At 46.2% G+C, this 18,885-nt stretch overlaps 1 protein-coding gene across 8 annotated transcripts; it reads right to left on the reverse strand.

The window, feature by feature from the left end:
- Nucleotides 1-2,153: 2,153 nt before the first annotated feature.
- ZBTB24 (zinc finger and BTB domain containing 24) lies at nt 2,154-14,479 on the reverse strand. Of its 8 annotated transcripts, none has more exons than XM_047733726.1 (8): nt 14,331-14,479; nt 13,851-14,030; nt 12,698-13,680; nt 10,190-10,357; nt 9,641-9,724; nt 8,654-8,737; nt 4,760-4,841; nt 2,154-3,724 (listed from the first exon to the last, which is right to left on the reverse strand). In XM_047733726.1, exons 2-8 carry the CDS (start codon nt 13,871-13,873, stop codon nt 3,034-3,036), a joined length of 2,115 nt encoding a protein of 704 aa, XP_047589682.1. In that variant the 5' UTR covers nt 13,874-14,030; nt 14,331-14,479; the 3' UTR covers nt 2,154-3,033. The 8 variants fall into 8 exon arrangements, 6 of the variants coding, with proteins under 6 accessions (XP_047589682.1, XP_047589684.1, XP_047589683.1 ...); XM_047733728.1 differs by having other exon boundaries at nt 13,845-14,030; XM_047733727.1 differs by having other exon boundaries at nt 13,851-13,905; nt 14,331-14,460.
- Nucleotides 14,480-18,885: the final 4,406 nt, after the last annotated feature.

The following is an 18,885-nucleotide window of genomic DNA, read 5'->3' on the forward strand; positions in this document are numbered from 1 at the left end:
TTATTTAACTGGTTGCTCACAACACTTAGAATCCCAGGAACCAACTGCATAAAATAGAGGTAGAAAGTTTCAAGAAATAGATGTAGGGGTGCCTTGCTGGCTCAGTTGGTAGAGCATGTGACTCTCAACCTCAGGGTCATGAGTTCAAGCCCCCTGTCTGGCATGGTCCTTAAGTACTTAAAAAAAAAAAAAAAAAAAAAAAGGCAGCAGATGCAATCAAATGAATAAATAACTCATTTTGATGGTGGGAGTGCCAGTCTTTCCAAGACTAGCCCTCTACTAAGAGCCCTCTACCAAAGATTCATTTTTTTTGAAAGTGAGAATGTGCATTTCAGTAACCCAAAGCATAATATTCTATATCCTATGAAGCACACTTTGTATTTCTGCATTTGTTAAAACAATTTAAAAAACTGTACAAGTTTAGTACAAAATAAGTTGTGAAACATTGAGCCGGCAATTTCTCAAACAATAGAAACATTTTTATGTACATGACATTTACTTTGGGTACAGAGGCACTGAACTTTAGAATTTGGGACTTCAGAGGGCAGAATGTGTATCTGGGACACAAAAGAGAGGCTACATTTATAAAGCTCTCATTTCCTCCTCTCCCTTTGACAGCTGGTCAAACAAACCAGAACTCTTGACAGAAGATACTTTTATGGCTGAGACCGGCTCTCAAGTTAGGCAGGTACGCCTGTGTCATACACAACAGAACCCACTAACCACACATGTGGCTATCAAGAACTCACAATGTGGTTGGTGTGACTGAGGAACTGGTGATGGGTTTTTTGGTTTTGGTTTTTTTTTTTTTTCAGTATTTTCTTTTAGTCATCTCTTTGCCCAATGTGGGTCTTGAACTCACGATCCTGAGATCAATGGTCACATGCTCTTCTGCCTGAGCTGGCCAGGTGCCCTAGGTTTTAATTTTAATATAAATTTAAATCAGTAATTACTTCAGTTACTGGGAAAAAATTAAGTATGTCTGCAACTGTATGTGAATCTAGGTTCTCAATTGTAAATTGTATGAACTCTAAATACAGATCATGTATGTCCAAAGAACATTAGCATCCAAGTTGTGCACTAAGTGGAAAATATATGAAAAAATATAAAATATCTTATTAATATATTTTTATATTGATTACATGTTGAAATGATATTTGGCACATGTTGGATTAAATCATATTATTCAAATTAATTTCACCTTGTTTTTAATGCGGCTACTAAAAAATTTAAAATTACATGTGGCCCATATTCTATTTCTCCTAGTGCAGAGGTAGACTGTCACCAAGCTAGTTAAGCTTGACTTATGTGACCATATTTCCTGAATAATTCTCCACCTCTCCAGACTGAGTAGTTAAAAATTCATTTACGTTAATACCGTGTATCTCCAGCAGAAACCGGGGGCCAGTAAGCTTTGAAAAGCTCGCTAAAAACTTTGCATTTTAAGAATAAGGTTAAAGTAGATAGTTTAAATGACTAAGAACCTGAAATAGCATTTAGGTCATAACTGTATTTATAAAAATTTTATCTTGGCTCCACTCAGGGGTGATTTAAACATCACTTTGGCTGATACACGTTAAGATACACATTTTAGAAATCTTGTGAATTATATATAATCAAATCTAATTTGGCAAACATGTGGGAAAAAAATGCTTTCATCTTCCCGCGAACCTGAAGAAATGTATTACCTTAACCTCTAAAAAAAAACCTTCTTGATTCAGGTAGAAATCAAAGATGCCTAAAGCAAGAAAGTAACTGATCTCAAGATCCTGTTCATTTTAGGATAGATTAGCCCTACTCTCCACCAGCATTATGTTAACTTAGATGTACTAGTGCCCATCCTCTTTTCTCCAAAATCTTCTATCAGTCCACTTGAGAGAAAGCAATCGAAGTATTCAAAAAGTACACTGGGCTTGAAAACCTAACCCACACATAATTTCAACTTTTGACAATTAAATTTAAAATCATACCACAGTTATAGACAGGTTACTAAGGCTCTGAGGTTCAGATTATTTTTAAGATCAGGTGATGATATTTACTTTTTAGAATGAGATGTCCATTTTGTGAGATTTAACCTACTTGGCAATAAAAATAGATTATAAGGTCCCATCTCCAGAAAGTTATCAGACACAATGCACAGATCACTTTCAGGATCAATTAGAATTCAGTAGAGTATATTTGACACTTAAATTACATTAAATAAAACCTTATATTCCAGGATAATGGAGTCTTAACTTTATCAAACAAGTATCACTGCTGACAAAAATTCAGAATTTATGGGCTGAATGTCTTGATCCAGTTTCATTAGACTTTTAAATTTTCAATAACCTGCTTTTAAAAAATATGTAAATCCAAAAAATATATAAATCCATGTTTCTCAGAAAAGCTGAGTTAAAATTTTTAAAATAATCCTGTACTTTTTTGAATTTATTATATTCATTTTGAGTTACAACAGACTTTCAGTTTCTATGTCTTTGAATCTCCCTTAAATATGACACAAAGAACCCACTGTACCACACAGAGATTAAATGTTGACAGTGGCTCTGTCTTAGGGAATTAGAAGATAGTAGAAGGACAGATTCTCCAGCGTTGTCATCTGTCGCATTCAGCCCTGACTTACCTTAGAGAAGCAACTGTGTTGCCTACGAGAAATAAAGAAGTGGAACAAACCATTCTACCGCATTCAACCCGTATGGGGCTTCCTTTGTTCTAGAAAAGCTAACTGGAAAGGTCAGCAAGACCATATAACCTGTGGCCGTGGACATTCAAGACTTCGAGTCTAATTCAGTGCCCCCAAATCAAAATTACCCACGACTTTCAGAGATGTCGAGGAAAATGAAGACCGTTCGTCAACATCGAAGGCCAAATCCAAATCAGGACAGCACACAAGACACGAAACGCACATCTTGGGGCCTGGGTGGAAAGCGGGAGGACTGTCAGCGAGCGGTCCCAGGCCCCGAAGGCTGCGTTCGGAGTGGTTCAGAAAGCCTGCCGTCCTCGGACCGAGGTCCACGGACGGAAGGCGCGTCCAGGTCAGGTCAGCTCGCGTCCGGGCTCAGCGGGGAGGGCGGGGGGCACGTGGGCGGCGGGCACGTGGGCGGTGGGCGGGGCCGGCGCACCTGCCAAGGGCAGCTCCGCGGTCTGCCCCCGCTGGACGTGCAGATGCTCCAGGGTTTCCTTGGAGAGCGTGATTACGTGCACCGGCTCGGTCTGCGCGGGCTCCAGCGGGCTCTCGATCACGCTGAGGCCCTGCATGTGTTCCGTGGGCTCCTGCGGGGCGGAGAGAAGGAAGTTCTGCAGCGGCTGCGGTGGCTGCGTGAGCAGGGCCAGGTCGGCAGCCTGCTCGGCCGCCAAGTTCGGAGAGCCCTCGGCGGCGACGATGCTGATTCCCTGGCTGGGGCCCGGCATGAAGTTGATGTTGTGTACAGAATTGGTGACGAGAAGCTGGATTTCCTGCTCTCCAGAGGCCGCGAGCTGATACGGCTGCAGCTGGAGAATATTCCTGACCTCCTCAGTGTTAGGACCGCCGGGGGCATCTGACGTGGGCTTCTCTTTGCTGTGGATTTTCAAGTGAGCCTTCAGGTTGTCCAAGCGCGCGAACTGCAGGTTACACTCCGGGCAGGAGAAAGGCTTTTTGCCCGTGTGCAGAATGCAGTGTCTCCTCTTGGCACTGGAGTCCGAGAAGGACTTGCCACATATGCCACAGGAGTAGGGCTTCTCTCCTCTACAAAAAATACACATTGGACTTTAAGAACAGCTCTGTTTATTACTTCCTGAGGGAGAAGAAGTCAAGAGTAGAGGAAAAGTAACTCAACTGGGAGTCATAAGTCATGTGTTCTACTAACTCAAGGAGTCAGAGCAAGTCACCACTTTTCAGGGCTTCCCATTTCTAACCCTAAAGGGAAAAGGCGGGGATGCTGAGAAAGGTTGGTGGATGGGGCTGGGCTACATGTGATAACATTTTATGATTCTATAGTCCGTATTTTAGATAAGAAAGCAAATATTTATATATTAAACATAAAGTTCCTTTTTGTTTTGTTTTCATCTTCATGGCCAACTTTTAGATTCTTGTGGCCAAATTTAAGTACATGGGATTGACTTCAATATTGAAAACTTGAGTAGGGGGCCTGGGTGGCTCAGTCAGTTAAGCTTCCCACTCTCGATTCCCACTGAGGTCATGATCTCAGGGTTGTGAGATTGAGCCCTGTATTGGGGCTCCTCGCTGAGTGTGAAGACTGCTTTCGATTCTCTCTCCCTCTGCCCTTCTCCTCCCCCTACCCTCAGCAACTTCCCTCCCTCTCTCAAAAAAAAAAAAAAAAAAAAAAAAAAAAAAAAAAAAAATCCAAGTTGAGTAACCCTTAATTATATGTCTTAGAAAAACTACTGAATCAAATCTGGAAGTTGTGTGAACAAAAACATTTACTCAGAAAACATTAATTGTTTTTTTCCTCCTGCTGCCCACCCCTGAATATTTATTTTTAACTGAAGATTTAAGCTTTGGATCAGCCCCTAGCACAAAATAAAAATTCAAGAAATGAAATCAGTAATGCAAACTTTTGCTGGCCAGACCCAGCTTTCCTGATTTCTGCCCAAGTGACAAATTGCTTTATTGAAAAGATAAAATATAGTAAACTACACAAAAAGTTCTACCCATGTAATAATTTGGGGAAAAAGATTGTGTAAGTAACATATGCCATCCAACTGAACACCAGGGTTCACTGAGGATTCCCATATAAGAAAAGTATCTGTAAAACTTTACCTATGGATTCTGATGTGGGTCTGAAGAGAACTCTTTGCTGTGAAAGATTTGCCACAGATTTCACAAGTAAATGGCTTCTCACCTAAAAAAGGGACAGCGTTTAGAAATATACATCCAACACAGTGCAAAAAGCAATAATCACCCATTTTCACAATATTAAGAGGAAAAAAAAAGGCACTACCACTTGATTCCTTGATAAGCATGAATGAATGAAGCCCTTACCAGGCACCTACTGTGTACCTAAGTACTGGGTGCTAAGTGCTAAAAGGATACAGAGAAAGTGTAAGATAGGGTTCCTTCCCTTAAAACCAGAGACAAGGAGGAACATGATTATACATGGGACACGAAAGAACACACTGCATTTACTCCCTTACAGTCCACCCTGAGATAGCTCACAACTCTCATACCGGACCTTCCCGGGGATACCGGCGCACCGGGGTGACTTGCACATCATTCACATTTATGTCTGCCTTGCAACGTACCCAGAGTCTGACCACTTCTCACCACCTTCACTACCACCCCATCTCTCCGCAGCAGCCCAACGGGTCTGCCCACTTCTGTCCCAGCTTCCCTGCTGCCCACAGTAAATGCGGGCATTTACTGACCCTGCAGGCAGTCCGATCATTTCACACTTCTGCTGCAAACACTCCAAGGTCCCCCTTTCCCATCCGGAGATAAAAACCAAAGCCCTAGGCCTACAAGGCATCACATATCTGTCTGCCCAGCCCCGGTCCTTGCCCTAAGCTTTTCTAACCTCACCAGCCACTCTCCCTTTGCTCACTGTTCAGCCTCCTGGGCCCGATGGGGAGTCACCAGACACCCCACCCCGAGCAAGCCCCATGCGGGGCTCCTGCACCCAGCACCGCTCCCCCAGCACATGTCACCTAGGGGATTCCCAGTATGGTTCACCCTCTGTACTGACTTCAAGTCTCTGCTCAAATGTCACTTTTCCAGCATGGAGGCCTCACCACCACTGAAAGCACTGTCCTCCCCTCCCGCCTCCGGGGCCAACAGTCTTTAGTCCCCTTCTCCCGTCCGTGTTCCCACAGTGCTAGCCCCACTTCGCAGACTGTCCGTGTTCTTTCTCATCCCTCTCCCCCGTTCTCAGGAGGAGACTTCGTGGGCTCGTCCACTCCCACTACCCCTGTGCCTGGAAACAGGCCTGGCACACTGTCCCAGAAACCCCTGATGAATGAATGCATTTCCCAGGGTGGAAACTAACGCCCACGCAAAACAAGGCTGCTCCAGACTCCACGAGGAATTCATAAAGCTTCAATAACCGTTTCTTCGGCATTAGTCTGTATGCCGCGCATACACCCGACAGACTGTCCCATCCTCCGGAAACCGAAGTAAGTGGTCCTCATGCAGGCAAGGGAACTATGCATTTAAAGAAAAGAATGAACAAAATCCCACTTAACCAGGTAACAGCCTCGGGTGGGTGCAGTCGGAAGCGGAGCTTCCCTTTCACGGCCGCTGCTGGAAAACTGATGCGAGACAGCTCTCCAAGCTCTGTCCAGGCACGGCGCGCCGGTGCCAGCTTGGGCAAGTCGGCATCTCTGCGTCAGCCACTCTTACACTCGGAAGGTGAAAGCCAGGGACCGCCGTCCTCCTCCCTAGGCTTCCCAAACCAGAGCTGGGGCCCACGCTGACACCGGGGTATGTGCTCCCTTTCCAGATGCAAAGACTGAGGACCTGCTCGTCGTGTCAAGGTCCGTTTTGGAAACATACTAACAGTGTTCACCCTACCATTCGGTGCCATCTGGGTTGACAACGTCTCAGAAGCCTTTCTGTCTGCAAGTGTTTAAAATCATGGAAATTCTTTCCAGGAACATGCAGGCCCTCAGGGTCTACCTGGACAGGGCCACTCGGGACCACTTCCACCGGCCACCGCACTGTGCAAGCCCCAGATTACTGCAACAGCCTTCGAACAGGTCTCTCGGCCCCCTGGCTCGCCCCACCCCACACGGAAGCTGGGATGATCCTATACAAATTCTAAGTCATATCACCTCGCTGGGAACAAAATCCAGTCTTCACTGTGGCCTCCAGTGTTTGGAAGCCTGAGGGCACGCCAGAATCACCAAGGACATTTTTACACCTAGCAGTTCCAAGGCCCTACCCAAGGTTAATTCACTCAGAATCTCTGGGGTTGGGACCAGGCTTTCTTTTTTTAAAGTTTCTCAGGGGATTGAGGTCTGAGCCTCAGACGCTCGACCAAGAAGCCCCGTTACACAGACTCTAGTTGCTGCGGCTGTGCCCCTACCCAAAGCCTTCTGATGCCCACTGGCCTGGCTCAGGCTCAGGCTCAGGCTCAGGCTCAGGCACGACTGCCTTCTGGCAGTTCTCGGATAAGCTGGAAACTCTTGTGTCTCCAGGCTTTGCACCTGCTGTTCCCTCTGCGTGGGATGCTCTTCCCCTGTGCAGCCGCAATGGCTGTCTCCCTCCCCAGAGCATTCAGATCTCTATCCAAGGTGTCCCCTCATCAGTGAGGCCTTCTCAGACACGTTCCCATGGAGAAGGGCAGCGCCGCTTCCCACATCCTAACCCCCTTCCCATGCGTTTAGTTCTCCATGGCCCCAGGCCCCCCTAACATGCTAAGTAGTCATTGTCCTTTGTCTTCCCTCGCCTGCAGCAGGGGGCTCCAGCCACCTCACCACCGCTGCAGCCTCAGCACCCAGACACACCGGTGCCTGGGACCCAGGAGCTGTTCTGTGGGTGAATTAAATGTCACAGAACCTATTAAAGATAACGTCCGCAGAAAGATTGTAGAGAGATCCCTTTTCATAGAACTCCTATCCTATGAGCCACTTATTTTAAGAAAACAAATTACATTTAAGGAGAAGAACTTGTGTTTATAAAAAAATGTCCAAAGCAGTATAAGTTAACCTGATATATAATTTTAGGAAACAATTTTAAGTGAATCATTAAAGAACCAAACTGTAAGAGGAAGCTTTTCTTAGAAAATCTAACAGGTTCATTTGTAAGACGTGCTCCTTACCAAAAGGTCTAAAAGACCTGCACTTTTCCTTTCCTGTTTCTTTTTTTTTTTTTTAAGATTTTATTTATTTATTTGACAGAGAGAGAGAGAGACACAGCAAGAGAAGGAACACAAGCAGGGGGAGAGGGAGAAGCAGACTCCTGCTGAGCAGGGAGCCCAACATGGGGCTCAATTCCAGAATCCTAGGATCAGGGCCTAAGCCAAAGCCAGACACTTAACTACTGAGCCACCCAGGCACCCCTCTCTGCTGTTCTTAAATAAAAGAATTTGACCTGCCTCCTCTTTATCCCTGAAGCTGACTTTTCTAGAGGTGGCGATGCTTAAGTTTTAAGTACGGGTTTTGGGGAACAAGTGGGAAAACCCTTGGTGCCTATGCTACCTTTGTGTTTGTTTTGTTTTACTCTCTTTTCTTAAAAAAATTATCTCAGTAATCTTCAGTGCTGAAGTACACTCTCAATGTACTTCACTGAGAACCAGAGAACAGAACCAGACTCAGACTTGTACTATTTTGTGGTATTAAGCGGATTTTCTTTTCTTTTTTAAGTGTGCTCCACAGCCAGCGTGGGGCCCAAAGCGGGACTTGAACTCACGACCCCAAGATCAAGACCTGAGCTGAGATTAAGAGTCAGACGCTCAACCGATTGAGCCACCCTGGCGCCCCTCAAATGAATTTTCATACAGGAATAGTGCTCAGTAAGCCATCTCTGCGTTGCTAAGAAATAGGGTCGGGATCTCCCCACAGAATGGTGTTGACAGCCTTCTGCCTTGGGCTTTTTAAATGGTCATCTAAAATTCCCACCCAATTTGTGATAAATGGAGCCTGAGGAAGGGACTCCTTCTCATCCCTCTGCAAAAGTGACATATACCAGAAAGGAAGGCCGAGATGGGAGTTTTATTACCTGTGTGTGTTCGTAGATGTTTCTTTAGCTGAGACACGTCCATGAACTTGCGATGGCAGTGGTTGCATTCCGGTAATGAGTGGCCTTGTCGCAACAATAAAAAAAGTGTCAGTGCATGTATGCGCTCTCTCCCTGCATTTCTTCAGTGATTTGTGTTAAAGCACTGCCCTGAAAAATAATCACTTTAAATATGGCACCTTAATTAAAACAACAACAATTTTTTTTATTAATTTGGGGACAGGTATTATTTTCCTATGCATTGCAACTTACTGCTTCCCTAGGAGAGCTGGGCCCCTTCCAATCTCGCTAAAAGTAATTTTCTTTTCCCCCTGAAGCATGGGTGTGACTGTGGCCAACTGACTCCAGTGTCACCCCCAACCCCTCATTTATTTCTTATCAGTTGGCAGGGGAGAAGAAGCTAGGTGGGGGAGAGCCTGCACTGACAGCTATGAGGTGGGGATATTTCTGTCCAACCACCATTAGTAACCCATCAACTGGTACCCTCTTAGTCAACTGGCACTTTTTTTTTAAAGTTTATTTTATTTTATTTTATTTATTTGACAGAGAGAGAGAGAGAGAGAGAGAGAGAGATCACAAGTAGGCAGAGAGGCAGGCGGGTGGGGGGGGGGCGGAGCAGACTCCCTGCTGAGCAGAGAGCCCGATGCGGGGCTCCATCCCAGGACCCTGAGATCACGACCTGAGCCAAAGGCAGCGGCTTAACCCACTGTGCCACCCGGGTGCCCCTCAACTGGCACTTTTGAAAGGTATCAATCCTGTAGGGTTTCTGTGTATGGCACCAAACTGTAGTATAATATTAAATATATATTACAAGGTAATAGACAATTACACAAGGACCTCTAATTCACATTGCTTTTTAAGATTCTTTCCCTAAATACTAATTATCTTCCACAGTAGGACTCTACTATTTCAGAAGTAATTTGTATTTATGTTTCTCCCCCACCAAATTTTTCCCTCCCTTTACTGTACCTGTATGAACTCGGTAATGGCTCTTTAGTTGCCTTTTCTGGCTGAAATATTTTCCACACTGATCACAGGTGAAAGACTTCTGTCCTGCCAAAGAAAAAAACAAGACACTAAAACCCGCAAAAACTATAAAGAACAATAACACAGTGGGCCCAGGTCCCCATTTTCCATGAATGATACAAGTGACTTGCCTACGTACCCAAATGCCCTCAGAGTCAGAGCACAGTACCATAAATGCGCAAAGGTATGTGAGGCAGTAGGGAGTGGTGGGGACTGGGGCAGAACTGGAGAATTCAAGTTTCCCCCAAAGTCACCTAAGTAAAAAATGTCTAAGCTCTGGGAGTTAATCAAAATGTATACGTTGAGCTCCCAGCAGCCGTTTTATAAGCTCTAGGTTAAGCCAGAACACTGTGCACAACTCTAAACTATGGCCTGACAGAGGCAGACACCACATGGGAGATGTCGCCAGGCGGAGAAAAGACCACCGTGACCACGGGAACGCCCAGCCCAGGACCCTGGCAGCAGGTGGCCCTCCGGTGCGAGCCCAGCTACCTGAATGCAGGCTCATGTGCTCCAGCAGTGAGTGCTTGGTGGTGAGAGCCTTGCTGCACACGGTGCAGGTGTAGGGCCGCTCGCCTGTGTGCATCCGGGTGTGGACCTGCAGGGAGTGCTTCTGGGCAAAGCCTTTTCCGCACTCATTACACTTGAAAGGTCGCTCCCCTGGAATGAGAGCCCCAGAAGCGCGGTGTGAGCAAGAACATGCACATCTTGGTTTCCTCCTAAATTAAAACAATAGAAGGATTTCTCTTCACTGGCACATCTCCCAAAGGCCCGGAACGGGAGAGAAAACCTCAGCAATAAAGTCTGGCAAGCCGGAACAGATGAGTCTGAGGCCAGCGGTGAGGAGCGCTGAGATACAACCCAAGAAAAAGCCTCCACAATGCCCAGGAATTGGTGGCACTTATCATCTCTGAGAAAGGGGTTAAGGAGGGGGACATATGACAGTCTGTGCCAAAGGCACTGAGACCCCCCTACAAGGCCCAAGGACCCAGAATGCCAGCCCGCTCCCCAATAAAGGATATGGGCTGTTCTCTGAAGAGGATAAAAGCCTCTGGACTGAGGGTCTCCAGGTACAGTGGAGTGGGACTGCCCCAGGGACAGCAAGTCCAAGTTTACATTTGGGGTGATGAGACTCTGCCCAGCCTCCCCTGTTCCTGCTCTAGACACTGGCAGCCAGGCCCAGAGCCTCAGGTGGGAGGGCAGAACATCTTCGGGAACGTGGTGGGCCAGGGTAAGAGGGCTGTAGCTGTGATGCCAGGTGTGGGGGATGGGGTGGGGTCCAGCCACGCTACCCCCAGTGACGTCGCCAACCACAGGCCCGCTCCACACCCACGTGGTGGCCAGCAGCTTGCAGTCAACAATTCCAACATAGGATTAAATGTGATTTTTCAAAACATCACCATTCAAGGAAGGCCTTCTAGTAGCTGAAACAGATACCAAATCACCTAAGAAAAACGGGCAACTTGCAGAAAACAGAGGCTGCCCAAGGGAAAGAAAACATTAGGGACTGACCAACAAGCGACTGCTGTCATTAACGTGCTCACAGAGGGAAGATACTACACTGGGAACCAAAAAAAAAAAAAAAAAAATTATAGAGAATAAAAAAAGGCTCCTAGAAGTAAAACAGGGTAGAAACAAAACTCTTAAGAGTTGAAAGATAAAGGGGAAATCCCCCAGAATGTGGAGCTGAAAGTGATGGGAAGTAAGAGGTAAGTACTTTAGAGGGTGGGTCCAGAGGTTCAACATCCAAATTCCAGGGAATTCTAGAAAGAGAGAGCACAGAAAACTGACGGGAGATATTATCCGTGAAATAGTCCCAGAAGATTTTTCTGGAACTGAAAGATGGGAGTTTCCAAACTGTATGGATCTACTGGTAGCCACTGAAATGGGTCAAACACAGACCCAGGCAAGAGTGAGTCACTGCAAAATGTCAGAAGACTGGGGACAAGAGGGAAGATCCAAGTGCTGTTTCCCTTAACAAATATTACAGAACTATTCAACTCTCTACACTATCCTCTATTACAGTTCAATAAATATTTCCCAAGTGTCTACTTTGTTTAAAGAGCCAGAATTCAGGGTTCTCAACCCATTTTTCAAAAACACCAAGGCCCCAATCAAACCAGGAGCTCTGGGGGCTGGCGCTCAGTCACGGTCAGTTTTAGACGCTCCCTAGGTGATTCTACTGTGTGGTCAGGTTGAGAACCACACGGCTAGCTCTGCTGGATGAGAGGAGACTTAACTAGCTCTAGTCCCTAGACTGAAGTTTACAATTAGGTTGAGGGGTATTTAGCTGGTTAACTACAACCTGACCCAAAGCAGAGTGAGTTAAGTAAAGGAGAGCTCAAAAAGAGAAAGAGATTTCTGCCTAGGGCTGCACTGTCCAACATGGTGCCAGTTAATTAAAATAAAAAACTCAGTTCCTCAGTCACGTTCACCACACGTCAAGTGCTCAAAATCACACATGGCTAGTGACCACCATATTGGATGGCGCAGACAGAACATCTCCGTCCTCACAAATGGGTCTACTGGCCAGTGCTGGGCCAGAAGGACCTAAGAGAAGACATTTACAGCTAGATGGCTGAATGAGAAAGCTGTCCCCACAGACCTGGGCAAAAGCATAGGTATAGCAGTCAAGATGAAGAATATTTACAAGTCAGAAAGCCAAGTAAATCTGGCTAGACTGTGACATCTGGGTATTAAAGCCTTGAACCAATGACGCCAAGTAAAAACAGGGTTCTGCCATCAGGCTACCTGGGCTCCAATCCCAGCTCTGTCACTAAATAGCTGACCTGGGCAAATTATTTCTGGGACTTGGTCTCTTCGTCTGTCCAATGGGGAGAACATTCCCTATTTCACAGGCCTGTTGTGAGAACTAGCTGCAGTACCATATACATAAAGATCTTATTATAAGGCCCATCACCCGGAAGTTGCACAATCAACGAATGCTATCACCATCATCCCTCCAAAACGCGCTCCACTAAATTGCGAAAGGACAATTACCCGTGTGGCTCCTCTGGTGGACTGCCAAAAAGTGATTGTACTTAAACACTTTGCCACAGTCCTTACAACAGGCCTCAGGGCCCCCCGGGCGCCTTCTCCTTCCACAGACCCTTTTGGCTGAACTCTGCTCGTCTTCATCCCCGCCAAGTTTGTAATCTTTAAGCTTGACGGACCTCTGAATCCTCCGCTTGCTGTACCGACTCTTGCTGTCCTGCCCATCCTGGGTCTTGGGATCACAGTTCTCGTCTTTCTCAGCAGGCATCTCCTCCCCTCTGCCTGGCTCACAGGCAGGCTCGGGTTCTTCCATATCTTTCGCTGGAATCTGTTCATTCAGTGTGCCACCGTCTGCCTCTTTCACCACAAAGTTGTGTCTATTTTGAACTGAATTGTTTACTCTCAGCTGTATTTCTTCCTCCGCAGCCAGTTGTGATTTCCCCTCCTGCCCACTGTTGACTTTTCTCGGTCTCCCCCGCTTCCGTTTCGGAGGACCATTTTTCTTATTAGAAATCACCACCACCGGAGCGCCAACGGTGTTCAGGGGTGTTGGCTTTGGGGAGCTGTGATTATTCTGAAAATCTGTGTAAGCCTTTACCAGGTCATAGACCTTTAAGAACTGAGCAGTGGCCAGAATTTGTTCTGTGATTTTCTCGCTGGCCTGGAGACAACCCGTGTAGATGAACTCCAGCAGGATACCAAATGTGTCAGCAACCATGCCTTCCAGCATGTAAATGGACTGGCCGATCTCCCCCTCTTCAGCAAACATCATTGAGAAGTATTCACTACTGGCAGCGAGTAAGGCTTTGTGAGCCCGGAAATGCACATTCTCCACGATTAACGTGATGTCACAGAGAAAGCCTTTCTTCCGCTGATCCTCAAAACTGGCCAGAACAGTGTCGCTGTGAGTGTCTGAGTGTACAACGAGCTGCCCAGAAGGCTCTGATGACGTTTCTGCCATTTTCTTTAGAGGCCAAGAAGCGTGAAGCCTGAAATAAAATAATGATCAAAAAGGAGGAATCATCATCTACACAGATTAAACCTGGCCCAAGCGAACCTACTATTCACTTTACACGGTTAAATGAATTTGACCATTTACCACTTTCAGAAGTGGACTTAAAAACTTAGACCGTGACTCTCATCCCTGTCATACCGTTACCTAGCTAGGTGAATTTCCAACATCCACGCTACTTCTCGGGGGTCTGTTTTCTCCTCTGTAAAATTAAGGAATGGGAATCAACCATCTTGAAAGTCCTTTCCCAGCACTAACTTTCCACAGTTGCACAGATTAGAGTGGGAACTGCAATATCTCGATTTCACGCATTTTTAACGATTTTGCCTGTGAAAACATAGAAAAGAGGCAAAGAAAATGTACACAAATCTGGAGATAGCTGCAATTGAGTAATAACCGAAGGCGCATCGGGCCTCCCTCGGGAAGGGGGTGGCACGATCGCCCAGACTGGCCGCCAGGCAGCGCCCGAGGCCGAGGGAGGCGATTCTCCCGAGCACCGGGCCCGCGGGGCTGCGCCCCCACCACAGCCCGGGCCCCCTCGGGCGGGACAGGGGAGCGCAGCGCTGGGGAGCGACCGACACGGCCGCGATCCCGCGCCCACGGTTGGCGGGTCCGGGACAGACCTACCTCTTGGGGCGCCCGGCGCACCCTGCAGCCTGGCGGGCGCACTCCCGCCGGGGCCGCCCTGGCGCCCCGCTACGCAGAACCGGCCGCCGGGGTTCCTGCGCCCCCCGGACTGGGGCCCCCGCGAAGCCGCCGCCAACCCGGAAGCGCCGGCGCCGGGAGCCTGCGCGCGGACGCCGGACCACGTGGCCGCGGAGGCGCCGGGGCGGGGCCGCTCTGGCGACTGCGGAGAACCGCGGGCGGCGGATGGGGCGTGGCGTTGTCACTGCGATGGTGTAAGTTTTCTGTCGTGTTAGACAGAATGTCTCTCATCGGCACCTTGATCAGCTTTGTCTTTTCCCAGACGCGGAAGCTCACGTTGAGGTCTCGAGTGTGTGTGTGTGACGAATGAATGAAATCGCCTTTGCATTCATTACCGTCATCACCACTGTCTTCATCTAATGCTAATATAATAATTATTATTTGCCTCCTAATTATTTTGCACGTCTGTCTGCTCCTTTCCCTTCCCACTTCCTATGCCTAGTCCAAGGGAGAAAAGAGAGGCGATCTAGTCAGACGGAACTGGGTACTGAGTAATTTGGGGCAGAGCCCTCATCCTCTCAACCTGGTTACCGTACCTGTGAAATGGAGATGTTAACACCAGTGTCAGCTGGGTTGCGTAGCTGTGGGGTAAACAGTATTAGGTAGGTAATGGATTTAGTGTTTGGTTGAGTTCATATCTACTAGGATTAGAATTAGCGTCATGGTTTTTCAGGCTTTCATTGTCTTTCTGACCAGTCTTCGTTGCAGTCCTGTTCTCTCCAATGCACAGGAGTAGGGCGATCTCTCCAAGTACAGATCACATCCAGAGACTGGAGTCACTCTCCTGATTAAAATCCAGCGTGACTCCCATGTACCCTCCTGATGAAGGCCAAGCTTCTTGATATGGCCTACCAGCCCCCTCCTACTTCTCTCTCCAACTATTTCAGCATTTTCATTCTCTCAGTTTATGATTCACCAGTACCTAATTGCTTACACGGATCTTCCTCCATTTACAATGAGGGTGTGCGGTGATAGACCCATCATAATTTGAAAATATCATAAGTTAAAAATATTGCAAGTCATTTAATACACCTAACCGACTGAACAACATAGCTTACCTTAAACGTACTCAGAACACGGACATTGGCCTGCAGCTGAGCCAAATCATATATTTGGCCTTCTAACAGGAAGCCTATTTTGTAGTAAATGTTCGTTATTCACTCCTGTAATTTATTGAATACTGCACTGAAAGTGAAAACCAATGGCTGTCTGGGTACAGAGCGTTTGTGTATGTGTAAGTGTATGGGTCGTTTACCCTCACTGTGATTAAGTGACTGACTGGGGGCTGCAGCTCGCCGCCAGTGACCAGCACCACTAGCCTGGCAAATGATCAAAATTCAAAATCTGAAGTACAGTTTCTACTGAATATGTATTGCTTTCCACATCATTGTAAAATCAAAAAATTCCAAGTCACACTGTCATCAGTCAGGGACCATCTGTAGTTTATTCCTCCCAATATACTCTTCCAGATCTCCCGCATGCCACATATTAACCTTCAAGATTTATTTATTTATTTATTTTAAGGATTTTTATTTGAGAGAGAGAGAGAGCCAGAGAGAGAGAGCAGGAGCAGAGGAGGAGGGGCAGAGGCAGAAGCAGACTCCCCACTAAGCAGGGAGCCTGATGTGGGGCTCTATCCCAGGATCCGGGGATCATGAACTGAGCCAAAGGCAGACGCTTAACTGACTGAGCCACCCAGGCGCCCCAGCCTCCAAGATTTTGAAACTGAAGATGTGATTTACCAGCCTGTTTCTTTTAAAATTTCACTAGTTTGTATTAAATTAGCCCCTTTCCTGAAGTTTTCCCTTTGTCTTGAATTGCCTCTAAATCCCAGGGTTTATGGGGATCCAAGCGGGATCCAAGTGTGCCCTGCCTGACTTCTACATCAGTAGAAAAGTGAGTGAGGGGTCAGCTACCCCATTATTTCTCACTGCCACAGAACTGCAGGAAAAATATTGGTCCAAGGCAGGTCCTCAATCCAGCTGAAGATCAGAGCCCAGTTAAACCAGGCACTCCCGCTCTCTGTTTCAGTCCCTGCTCACTACAGCCCAAGCTCCGTGATAGGAGGTGGGTCTGGGGGATCTCCCAGCGTCTGCCACTCACCGCTGAGATCAGTCCTTTCTTCAAGGCAGATTTGTTTAAGATCCATATTGACTTTTCTTGACATATTTGTTTTTGTTCTCTTTGGTTATAGCCGGCTGTTCTACCTCCCGCTGATCTTCATAACTTTACATCCTGCAGAACAGGTTTTGGGGTGCCAATTATTCATGCAACAAATATTTATTCAGTGCCTACTAAGTACCAGGCTCTGTAACAAGCCCTTGCCCTCGTGAGCCTTGAACTCTACAAAGAAGAGAAAGGACAAAAACACAAGTGAACAGATCATGTAATTTCAGAAAGTGTTAAGCTTTATAATGATGATAAAGATGGACAGGGCAAGTGGAGGGAGTAGGGTGACATTGAGCTGAGCTCTCTATGATATGGAGCCAGCTTTGTGGAGGTCTGGGATAAGAATGTTCCAGGTAAGGGAAAAGCAAGTATAAAGGCTCTGAGACTGGAAGTGAGCTTGCTGATTCTGAGCGACAGAAAGGCCTGTGGCTGAGAGCACAAAGAGGGGGGGAGGAGATCAGAAGTAAGGTTGCCAGATTTTGCAAATAAAAACATGGGACAGGGGTGCCTGGGTGGCTCAGTGGGTTAAAGCCTCTGCCTTCGGCTCAGGTCATGAACCCAGGGTCCTGGGATCGAGCCCTACATCGGGCTCTCTGCTCAGCAGGGAGCCTGCTTCCTCCTCTCTCTCTCTCTCTCTGCCTACTTGTGATCTGTCAAATAAATAAATAAAATCTTAAAAAAAAAAACATGGGACATGCAGCAAAACTTGAACTTCAGATAAATAATGAATAATATAGCATGGGCATTCTTATACTAAAATAATGTATGTTATATGATCATCTAAAATTCAGATTTAATTGAGCATTCTGTTTTATCTGACAATCTTCATTGGAAAAGATGTTTGATTCTGACAATACAGGAAGTTATGAAAGCCTTTTATGACAATTATGAAGAACACTTCCACTACGGGATAGCTAGAAATGATAGCAGAAAATGCGTAACAGAGCTTAAAGGAAAGTAAAGGGCTGAAAAATGGAATTGAAATCAGAGTAGTAAACTAGCTTTGGAGCCATGGAAATCCTTAGTCATGGTGTTTAGTGAAACCAGAAGCTAGAGGCTTAGGTTTTAATGGGTAAACTGGGACCAGGAGACAATGCCTTTGATGTGTATGCGGTAGGGAGTCCGAACAGAGACCCTTCTGCAGAAACCAGACCCCTCAGAAGGGCTCCAATCTCCATGAAAGGGTGCTAGGGAAAAAAAACAAATCTGCTTCCTGGCAAAGGGAGATAGCAAGAGAACATATCTTTCTTGGTCTTGGCTCGAGGTGAGAAGGACAAGTCTCCTCCAAAAATTTGTAACCATTCAGAATTTTAAAAAGAACCACTACTTGGAAAGTCCTTCCAGAAGTTAAAAATGGAATCAATGAAATTTAAAAATCAATGGATAATAGTTCAATAATGTTTATACATAACCACACACAAAACTCCATGGACAGATTAAACAGATGAAGTTGATCTACCTAAAAGGTAAATCTAAAAATATTACCCAGAAAGCCAGTCTGAAAAAAAGGAGATGGAAAGTATGTAAGGGAGGTCAAGGGACACAGAGAAGAGAATAAGAATGATTTGTCATATAATCTAATTGGGATTCCAGATAGAAAGATTAGTGAGAATGAGAGAGAAACAATATCTAAAGACGCTGATGAGAATTTTCCCAAATTGGTGCAAAACACAAGTCTCCAGATTTGGGAAACATAACAGATTCCAAGAAGGCTAAACAAACAAAGATTCACAACTAGGTACCTTGTAGTCAAAGTGCAGAACATCAAAGATAGAGAGATCTTTTTTTTTAAATTTATTTATTTGACAGAGATCACAAGTAGGCAGAGAGGCAGGCAGAGAGAGAGGAGGAAGCAGGCTCCCTGCTGAGCAGAGAGCCTGATGCGGGGCTCGATCCCAGGACCCTGGGATCATGACCTGAGCCGAAGGCAGAGGCTTTAACCCACTGAGCCACCCAGGCGCCCAAAGATAAAGAGATCTTAAAAGGATGTAGAAAGAAAATACTAATTACCTATCAAAGAAACCCAGTTATCTGACAGCTGAGTTTTCGACAGCAACAGTGGAAGCAGGAAGTCTTAAGTGGAGTGATAACCTCCAGCATCATTGTGAGGACGTACGTTTTCAGCTCTTTGGGGTAAATATCAAAGAATGCTGTTGCTGGCTCATGTGGTAAGAGTACGTTTAGCTGTTGAGTTTTGTAATCAGCTGCCAAGCTGTCTCCCAAAGCTACTGTAGTATTTTGCATTCCTACCAGCGATGAACAGAATTCTCATGATTCCACACCCTTACCAGCATCTGGTTTGTCAGTG

The sequence above is a fragment of the Lutra lutra genome, chromosome 6 (genome assembly GCF_902655055.1).
Source record: "Lutra lutra chromosome 6, mLutLut1.2, whole genome shotgun sequence".
Taxonomy (NCBI): Eukaryota; Metazoa; Chordata; class Mammalia; order Carnivora; family Mustelidae; genus Lutra; species Lutra lutra.